The sequence below is a fragment of the Chrysochloris asiatica genome, unplaced genomic scaffold (genome assembly GCF_000296735.1).
Source record: "Chrysochloris asiatica unplaced genomic scaffold, ChrAsi1.0 scaffold00333, whole genome shotgun sequence".
Lineage (NCBI taxonomy): Eukaryota > Metazoa > Chordata > Mammalia > Afrosoricida > Chrysochloridae > Chrysochloris > Chrysochloris asiatica.
In genome coordinates, this window is record NW_006408851.1 from 2,701,958 (window position 1) to 2,712,021 (window position 10,064).

The 10,064-nt window shown below is 48.5% G+C and overlaps 1 protein-coding gene across 1 annotated transcript in view; it reads left to right on the plus strand.

Moving 5' to 3' along the window:
• Window positions 1-8,257, plus strand: part of GABBR1 (gamma-aminobutyric acid (GABA) B receptor, 1) — a 30,751-nt gene extending 22,494 nt beyond the window's left edge. The window contains exons 14-23 of the mRNA XM_006875654.1: window positions 487-564; window positions 2,357-2,507; window positions 3,228-3,360; window positions 4,605-4,721; window positions 4,829-4,936; window positions 5,142-5,235; window positions 6,001-6,128; window positions 6,725-6,853; window positions 7,047-7,190; window positions 7,886-8,257. Coding sequence (XP_006875716.1) covers window positions 487-564; window positions 2,357-2,507; window positions 3,228-3,360; window positions 4,605-4,721; window positions 4,829-4,936; window positions 5,142-5,235; window positions 6,001-6,128; window positions 6,725-6,853; window positions 7,047-7,190; window positions 7,886-8,059 — 1,256 coding nt within the window. The 3' untranslated portion in view covers window positions 8,060-8,257. The remainder of the gene's footprint in view (window positions 1-486; window positions 565-2,356; window positions 2,508-3,227; window positions 3,361-4,604; window positions 4,722-4,828; window positions 4,937-5,141; window positions 5,236-6,000; window positions 6,129-6,724; window positions 6,854-7,046; window positions 7,191-7,885) is intronic.
• The last annotated feature ends 1,807 nt before the right edge of the window (window positions 8,258-10,064 follow it).

Here is a 10,064-nt window from a genome sequence, read left to right on the forward strand (position 1 = left end):
AATAACTGAATTTTACCTGACAGTTCTTTAAGAGGCAGATGTAAGTTATCCAAGGAATTAGAACTCAAGCCAACGGAAGAGATATTTCTAAAATTAAGGTGAAAGTTACTGGAAAATAGATCTTATGATTCTATCATAAGAGAGAATAAGCAGAAATAAAATTAAAGCTTTAGCAACAAGAATTAATGTGAGAGACATCTTGCAGGGAGATGTGTGAGGTAGGGGAATGGGTGGCAGACATACTTTGGAGCCTTTCTTGCTGAAGGATTTTAAAAACATTAAGATTTTTTATTTGAGTTGCCTTGGAAACTATATTGCTTTTAAGTCAGGCTGCTGATTCACACAACACCCTGACATGTCCTTCTAAACATCCTTCAAGGGGCTAGGTGAAGGTCACATCAGATACAACAAAGAAAAGTGGCTTTAGGGAAGTGGGAAGTGTTGAACACCTAGGACCCATGGTAATGTTTATTGTCATTGACCTAGGTGGCAGTTACAAGAAGATTGGCTACTATGACAGCACCAAGGATGATCTTTCCTGGTCTAAAATGGATAAGTGGATTGGTAAGTGGATTCTTTCAACTTCTCTGAATAACTCAGGAAAAATGTCATCCATCTGACTGCTTTGAATCCATTTGTTGGGGTGAGGTGGGGTAGGGGTGGGGTACCATTAGGTTGGAATGTGGCAGGTAGAGGGACAGGAGTTGAGTTAAAAGAGAGAGAATACAACCTCCAAGACGTGGGTAGGGGAGACTGGTGTTTTCAGAGAGGGAATAGGCGGTTGGTAGCAATGTGCTATTAAAAATAGTACATTGCTGGGGTAACTGGGGATTTGAGGCGGAGGTGGGGGTGGGCAGGGGGTGGGAAATGGAAACTACATTGGGTTTCCCAGATGTCCCAGTGCCTTGATATGTCTGAACCAACGACTTCAAAGCTAGAATTTCCTCTTTGTTTCTGTCAGAAAAATAGTTGTTTAAGCTGTAGGCGAGCATACAAGGTCTCATATAATTATCTTCTGTTAAAATCTTCTTTTTAATGAGGAAAAGTAAGTCATTTCTGTGTGTATTGGATGGATTAAATCATAGGAAATGGGAAAGACACTGAAGGTAGATGAAAGGATAAAATGTAGTTTGTAGGTGGCACAAATGGTTAATTTCTCAGCTGCTAACTGAAAGGTTGTTGGTTTGGGTAAGGAGCTCTGGTAGCGTAGTGGTTACGAATTGTGCTGTGAACCTTAAGGCTAGCAGTTCGAAACTACCAGCTGCTCCGCAGGAGAAAGATGAGGCGTTCTACTCCCGTAAAGATTTACAGCCTTGAAAACCCTGTACAGGGTCGCTATGGGTCGGAACCGACTCGACGGCACATAACAACAACAACAAAAGGCACCTTGAAAGAAAGACATGGCAGTCAGCTTACAAACTATCAGCCATCAAAAACCCTACAGAGCAGAGTTCTGCTCTGACATACGTGGGATTTCTGTGAGTCAGAATCGACTCCGTGGCAACTCGTTTATTTCTTTATTTTATTGTTGTTGTTTACAGATAAAGTAGAGAGATCTGTACCTAAAAGATGGAGGGGAGACTCAGACATTGAAGATAGCAGCCATCTTCCCAGGACTGCTAGAGTTAGAATCCTATTTTTTTTCTCTCAATAATTTGAATTTAGGACATTGTTCTATGCTGCTATAAATGCTTCATGACCTAAATTACTTTTTTTTTTTTTTTTTTTCAAGTGAAGCAAATTGAAATTAAATTTTTTTTGGGGGGTGGACTGTTCAACAAATATGTGCTTCCTCCTAATAACAACCAAAAATACCTTTGGAAATGCCACCTGCCAGGGTTCAAAATCCCAGATTAGATTTATTTTTTCAGTCCCAGACTAGATACTTTAAGACCCTTGGGCCTTTGGCTTTATGATTCTATATTATTTTCTGCAGTTTTTGATTTGGGTCATAGGAGACTTCATAAAATGAAAATTCTTCTGTTAGCCCCTTTTCCTCCCTGCCATTTCCCTTGGCTGAAAGATAAACAGGAAATAGAGAGGACACGTAATAACAGTAAGAACAAAAGCCTCTACAGTTTTGGCGACACACCCCAGCATTTCCTGACCTCTAACCAGAATACTGGCTCCTTTCACCATCTCCTTTCTGGTTGCTGCATAAAAGCCCCCGTGTCAGTGAACATTCCATTCACAATAGCCCCTGTTCAGTGGGGCGAGCGCTCATGTCCTCAGAGTCAAATACGGAGAATGTCTGTTAGCTCCCTTGTCTTTTGCTCCTTTCCCCACCTCATCTACATTCCCTTTTCTTCTTTCCTTTCTCTTCCTCTCCCTGTCCACCCTCCCCTGTGTCATACAGGAGGGTCCCCCCCAGCTGACCAGACCCTGGTCATCAAGACATTCCGTTTCCTGTCACAGAAACTCTTTATCTCCGTCTCGGTTCTCTCCAGCCTGGGCATTGTCCTAGCTGTTGTCTGTCTGTCCTTTAACATCTACAACTCCCATGTCCGGTAAGTGTCTCTTCTGTCTTAACTGCCTTCCCAAGATAAAGACCATGCCCCCTTGAAATTCCCTTTAAAAATAGAGAATGGAATGAGAAGACGCACTAACTTGGGTAGGTAGCTCCTAAGGCCATATCTCATAAAGTTTCTCATTCTGACTGACTACTTTTCCTGTGACTATGAAGATAGAGGGGTTGGGGAAATTAGGTATAACCCCTGTTCCTGCCCCCGAACAACTAACTGGAAAAAACTTCCTTTGGCTCCAGCTAAGAGGAGTCCTGCGTAGCGCAATGACTAAGCATTGGGCTACCAACTGCAAGGTTGGTGGCTTAAACCCACCCAGAGGCATCTTGAAAGTAAGGCCTAGTGATCTGCTTGTGAAAGGTTGCAGCCTTGAAAACCCTATGGTCTGCAGTTCTTTTCTGCACATACACATAAGGGATTGTCATGAGTTGGAACCAACTCAGTGGCCATCATCAACAAGAAGCAAGTCTTGGGGTGCTTTGGAGATTGCATGCCAGCAGGGATTCCGTACTGCTGGGAGGCCTTTGCAGCTTCTTGCCAGAGCCAAGTTTGGTTCTCAAGGCTCCACTCCTCTAAGCATGCCATCCTTTAGTCCGAGGACCCTGAGGTTGGGGTCAGGCCATTGTCTGGCATTTGGAGAGTTTGAGCCTCCTTAAAGAAGAAGGATAACCGCTCACTGTCTCTTCCCTCCCGCCTCTGCCCTAGTTATATTCAGAACTCCCAGCCCAACCTGAACAATCTGACTGCTGTGGGCTGCTCGCTGGCGTTGGCTGCTGTCTTCCCTCTTGGGCTGGATGGTTACCACATCGGGAGAAGCCATTTCCCCTTTGTCTGCCAGGTGAGGAGGAGAAGATGGGCAAATACCTTGTAAAATACCTTCAGTCCCCTTCAGGGCCACCCTCTGTGATTAATGGTTCCCTGCCCTTCCCTTCTCCACTTTTTCCAAACCTTGTCCCTATTCATTCCTCTTAGCATCACCCCTCTAGTCTCTGTCTGGCTTTGTTCCTTTTTTCTGTGCCTCTGAACCTTGTTCATTCTGTAGTTCATTTGTCAGTTCCAAGGTTGCCATGGCTTGCCTTTCAGAGAAGAGGAGGGAGGTTTTGAAGACGAAGGAAGGAGTGTGCTCAAAGAACCCCCGAACAATGGTGGCTTGTCTGTTGTGTGGGGGCACAGAACCAGAACTGCAGACTTCCCGTGGGAGCTGGGGTTTGGAAGGACGGAGGCAGAGAGCTAATCCAGCAGCTATGGGAGTTGCAGGGAAGGGACAACTGGCACAGAGAGGAGGAACTCTTGGATGCTTGGGCCATGAAAGGCTGTGGGGTGTGGGGAAAAGCTGATTTCTATGTACAGCAGTGGTATTTTTGTGGTTTTCCACTATGCTTGTGGGAAACATGCACCGTCGCTCCTTCATCTCCCCATCCTCAATCCCTTTCGTTCCTCTGCCCCGGGCTTGTCCTCATCATGCATCTGTACACATGGCCTTTGCGCACACACGTACATGCTACAGCTCCAGAGTTATTTGATTCTAGTGAGACCCAAGTGTAGTGAGAGGAAGAGGCAGACGACTCTGCAATGTAGGCTGAGCAGTGTTAGCATAGTATCTGCACAAAGTGTTGTGGGGAGCAAGGAAAAAAAGGCAGTTCACAGTCAGTGGTTGGACAACTCCCACAAAGGAGGTAGCATTTGAGTCTCAGTGGGTGCATGGGAGTTTGTCAGCTGGAGAAGCAAAAAACATAAGAGAGTGGATTAAGGAAGAGGTGAGCGTAACGGGAGCATGGGTAGGTGGGGTCTGGAGAGGAACCTGGAAAGGTGATTGAGACCACGATGTGAACGCTTCTGGGTCACATGAGGTGTTCAGGCCGTGACCTGTAGGCAGCAATCAGAGGCATTTGGCAGGAGGTTAAACAAGATCACCTGGTAGAAGACGGATGGAGAATTGTTGAAGGTAGAGAGACTTGTGGGTCTCCCCAACCCCTTACTGTTTCCTGCCGGCTGTGTCCTCCCTCCTTTGTCCTCTGTTTCCTGCCCACACTCCCACTACAGCTTTGCCCTGTTCTGCCCCTACTTTCGCTCCTTTTCTAGGCCCGCCTCTGGCTCCTGGGCCTGGGCTTCAGTCTGGGCTATGGCTCTATGTTCACTAAAATCTGGTGGGTCCACACAGTATTCACAAAGAAGGAGGAAAAGAAGGAGTGGAGGAAGGTGAGTATCTTCCCATTCCCTAGCCCCCCAGGTCCTGGGGGGGTATGAAGGCTTCTGTGATGAGATGGTTTTCTCCTGACATACCTGTGTTCCATATGTTTGCCAAGACCTTGGAACCCTGGAAGCTGTATGCTACGGTAGGCCTGCTTGTGGGCATGGACGTCCTCACTCTGGCCATCTGGCAAATTGTGGATCCCTTGCACAGAACCATTGAGGTACTTAATGACTAGAGATGCTGGGGTCAGGAGGCTGAGCAGAGCTCACTGGCCAGGGTATGGACAGTAAGGTGCTCTAGGTCTAGGGTGAGATTTGGCATCAGTATTGAGGGTCTCAAAGGAGGGTGAGTCAGGGACTGGACAGAGTTGGGGAGGGTGAAGGAGGATGACAACCCACTTTCCCATAACCGTGTTTCTCCCTTAGACTTTTGCCAAGGAGGAGCCGAAGGAAGACATTGATGTTTCTATCCTGCCCCAACTGGAGCACTGCAGCTCCAAGAAGATGGACACTTGGTTGGGTGTGTGGGTGTGGGGGATGAAGGCGGGCCATGTAGAAAGGCAGGAGGGTTGGTCAAGGACACTGAATTTGGAAGGAGAAGGGTCTTTGGGAAAGGCAGAGAGCTTATGTCACCCCAGTGTTAAGTCCTCCTCTTTGGCATTTCATAAATCTTTTCAGAAAATAAGGGAGAATTGGCTAATTGCTGTGAGGAGCTTGGGGGTCAAATCAAGGTGATGCAGAACTTGTGTTCAGCAGAGACTTACAGGAATGACCTTATCCCCCAACCTGACGCCATCTCTGGTCAGCTCTCTAGAGAAAGACAGGTTGTGAGGTCATGGGTTTGGACCCTCTTTGTTTTGATTCATGGCTCCAAATGGCAACCCTACTCTCAGCCTGGAAAGCTACCTTCCCACCTGGAGAATAACTGGGTGAGACGTTGTATGTGGTCCAGGGTGGACCCATTCCCAGCTGTTCAACAGGCCCTTGCCTGACTGAAAGCTGCTCTTGATCATCAGATCTTCTTGTGTGAAAGTTGGCTCATAATCTGCTGAGGAAGCAGTGAGGCCTTGGGTAGGTTGGGTCAATGTTGGGGTGAGAGTGGGGCACAAAATGCAGGGAGGGGTGTGCTGGGTCAGAAGGACTGGATTGGAGAGAAGACCCCCTTATTCATGGTGGGGCGATAACAAAGAATGGCAGTAGGTGAAGGGCAAAGAAAAAGGCTGAGAGTTGAGTGGAGGTGCCCGCGAGATCCTCTTGCCCATGTGACCTGTTTCTGCCTTTCTAGGTATTTTCTATGGTTACAAGGGGCTGCTGCTGCTGCTGGGAATCTTTCTTGCTTATGAGACCAAGAGTGTGTCCACCGAGAAGATCAACGACCACCGGGCGGTGGGCATGGCCATCTACAATGTGGCGGTGAGCTGACTGGACACTTGGTTTATGATCCCGAGGGGCTGACTACAACAACCACATATGCTGGACTAGGAAGGATCAGGAGATTGGCATCAGTTTCAGAGAAGTCTTAAATAGTTCTTGCCTCAGATTCGCAAAATACACAACAGGCAATATTTTATTCATCTCCATGCAACCACCCACTGAGGTAGCTACTAGTATACCCACTTTGTAGATGAAAAAACAGAAACAGTGAGGTTACACTGCTTATCTGTGGTCCACAGTCTGATATCTGGAATCTCAATGGCGTCAGGTTTAGGGTGAGGTTTGGCCAGTTTTTTTGCCCGTTTATGCCATTCTGCTATGGTATTCCCCAGTGACTAGTGAGAAACCTGAATTTGTGGAGAGATCCTTGGAGTTCTTATCTTGAGGGAAAGGCTGACCTAGAGCTGGGAACTGGTTTGGGACATTTTATGTGGGACTCTTCTCAATATGGAGTTGATGATGATCTTGAACTTGGATCCTATTCACATGAAATGATGCCTTGGAGATGCTATACTTGAGGAAGAAATCTCTGGAACCTGCAGCCCTGAGCCTTCCTAAACACTCTGTCCCTTCAGGTCCTGTGCCTCATCACTGCCCCTGTTACCATGATTCTCTCCAGCCAGCAGGACGCAGCCTTTGCCTTCGCCTCTCTTGCCATCGTTTTCTCCTCCTATATTACCCTGGTTGTGCTTTTTGTGCCCAAGGTGAGGCTCTGGGTTAACTCCCACCTTCTCCAGTCACATATCTGCTCCGTCTCGTCTTCCCAAGACTGTTCTCTGACCCCTCTTCCCACGTCTTTGCCTCTCTAATTTTCACTCCCTCCAACTCCAACCCACTGCCTGCTTATTGCTAATGCCATCACTGTTCGCCACCCCATGCTCCAAACAATTGCCTCAGATGCGCAGGTTGATCACCCGAGGGGAATGGCAGTCAGAGGCACAGGACACCATGAAGACAGGCTCATCGACCAACAATAATGAGGAGGAGAAGTCCCGGCTGTTGGAGAAGGAGAATCGTGAACTGGAAAAGATCATTGCTGAGGTGTGTGGGTGCCAGCAGGGTGAGGTGGGGATGGGCCCAGGAGACTGCAGGTTGAAGCCCAGGTTTTCTGAAGCAGAGCCTGAGCTAGAGGTTCAGGTGCTCATGGTTTACTGAGGGGCGAGTTGAGGGTCTGGGGAACAAACCTACAAGTGAGTGGAGCAGGATAGGGAAGGGAGGATCCCGGGAAGATTGGGTCTCGGGTAAAAATCGTGTTAGCTGGAGTGGGTGCATGGGCGTGGGGTCTGGAGCACGACCTACCACACTGCTGACCTGACCCTGTAAGGAGGGAGGCCAGCCTTAAGCAGGGTTGGTGCTAGTTGTGAGCTGTGAGCATAGCAGCCACCACTCACAGCAGGTAGATTGTGAGTACACCTGGTGGCCACCCACATGTCCCCTGCACCCAAACTGTAGTTAGGGGTCAGTACATGGTTTATTGGAATCTGTGTGCACCTACCTCCCCCGCCTCCCTTATTTTCTCCTTTTTTTGGTCTGCCTGCTAATTTTCCTGATCTCATTTTTTTCTCCTGGTGTCCTTCTGTCTGTCTTCGTTGTTTTCTTAATTCCCCCTTGAAGTTTCTTCTGTCTGTCACCCCTGCATCTCGCCCACTCATTTTCTCATGCCACCTCCTTTCCCTCCTCCCCACCCCCTGATCACTCCCATCCTCCCACTCTCTCAATTGTTCTTCTTCCTCCAGAAAGAGGAGCGAGTCTCTGAACTGCGCCATCAGCTCCAGTCTCGGCAGCAGCTCCGTTCCCGGCGTCACCCTGCAACACCCCCGGACCCTTCTGGGGGGCTTCCCAGAGGCCCCTCTGAGCCCCCTGACCGGCTTAGCTGTGATGGGAGTCGGGTTCATTTGCTTTACAAGTGAGGGGGTGTCAGGGAGGACAGGCCAGTAGGGGAGGGCGAGGGAGGAGGGGAGGGTGGGGGACTCTGGAGGAGCAGGGGATCCTTGTCTCCTGTGGGGAAGGACATGCCATTCAATTCCATCACTTGAAAATACATGTCCCTCTGTGAACCCTGCGCTTACCTATGTCTCCAACACTCTGGGAAACCGAACTTTTCTCTCTTTTGTCATTCACATAATTTTCTATGATTGCTTCATAATTTACTTTGTACCTTGCTTGAAGCTACTCATTCACTGACTTGTCAGCACCCTCATTACTCCTTTCTCTTCTCACACAGCTCCTGTCTAGTTACCATGGCAACCCCCACAGCTCCCTTTGCCTTTGTGCTCTGCTCCCATCCAGTAGGGGTCTCCCCACAAGTGCTCCTTCCACCCCAAGAAGAGCCTTGCATCCCTCTCACAATTGTCGCCTTCTATCCTACTCCTCTCTCTGCACATTCCCTCGTTTTCTGCTCCTGACTGACTTTTTCTGGAGACTCATACTTTACACCAAGACTCACATGCCCCGTTTCTCTTTTGTGCTTGCTCATGCTTCCAACACACATGCATTCTCCTCCTTTTTGTTTCCATTGGACATATGCATGTGCACACGTGCTTTTCACATGTGCTCCCCATGGTCACATGTACTCCCTGCGTACCTTCCACTCATAGGTATGTGTGCCCTTGTGTGGTCATGCGTGTGCCCTCCTGTGTGTTTGGGTAATGTGTGCAGTTTCCCTAGCATGCTCAGTCATATCTATCTTCACTCCCTACACATATCCATGTTTACCTATGTACTTCCCTGTGTGCCCTCATGGGGCCCTATGCACCTTAAAATCACTGTATGTTCCAGCGGAGGCATATACAGCTGCCCTGCACCTTGTTATGCACTTTCCCAACTTCCTGTTTGGCCAGGCTGTCTACGCTCTCTCATCGTCACATCCTGTTTCCACTCAGATGTTTCTCCTTGTGTCTTTGCATCCATGTACCACTCTCAGCCCATATTCACAATCACCCTCTCCCAAGATTGCTCCCTTTGGATGTGTGTCTTTTGGGGCAGATTGAAGAGAGGCATGGGGGCAGGTTTGGGAAACTGCTTCAGTGGATAGCTGGTGAGAATTCTGACCAAAGGAAGCTACCCCCTGACTGCTGGGATGGACAGATGGACCTATGGGGCAGGGGCTAGTCTCTTTCACACTGTGGTGTCTCTTGGGAAAGATCTCCCTGAATCCTCAATAAACCAGTGAACAGTGTGACTCAGCACTTCGTCCTCCCTCGCTGTGAACAGAGCGGGCTTCAATCCAAGGAGGGAGGGATGGAGGGCTCCAAGTTAATAAAAAGGCATTGAAGTGGAAGGGTGAAAGGAGGTGTTCTATTGATCATTTGAGGGCCTAGCAGGGACAAGTATGACACCATCAGGGTGAGGGTAGGGAGTGAGGACTTCAGTGGTTAAAAGTTTGGACTCTGGAGCCAGAATGCCAGGGCATCAGATGCCAACAGAAAAGTTCCCAAATTGGTTTTCCCTGTCCTCACCTGCGACCAGTTAAACACTCCACTATTAGCGGAAAGGTTAGTTTGAGCCCACCCAGAGACATCTCAGAAGACAGGCCTGGTAATCTGCTTTGGAAAAGTCACAGCCTTGAAAGCTCTGTGGATTCATTCTACTCTGCACACTCTGGGGTCGACACTCTGGGGTCGCCCTGAATCGGAATTGACAGTAACTAACAATGTTCTTGTTAGGTGCCATCGAGTCATTACCGACCCATAGCGACCTTATGCCCAGCAGACGAAACACTGCCCGACCCTGGGCCAACCTCACTACTGTTGCCACACTTGAGTCCATTGATGCTGCCACTTGGCCAGTCCATGCCGTTGGGGGTCTTCCTCTTTTTCTCTGACCCTCCACCTTACAAAACATGATATCCTTCTCCAGAGACTGGGCCCTCCTTACAATATGGCTGAAGTATGAGAAACGAAGTTTAGCCATCTT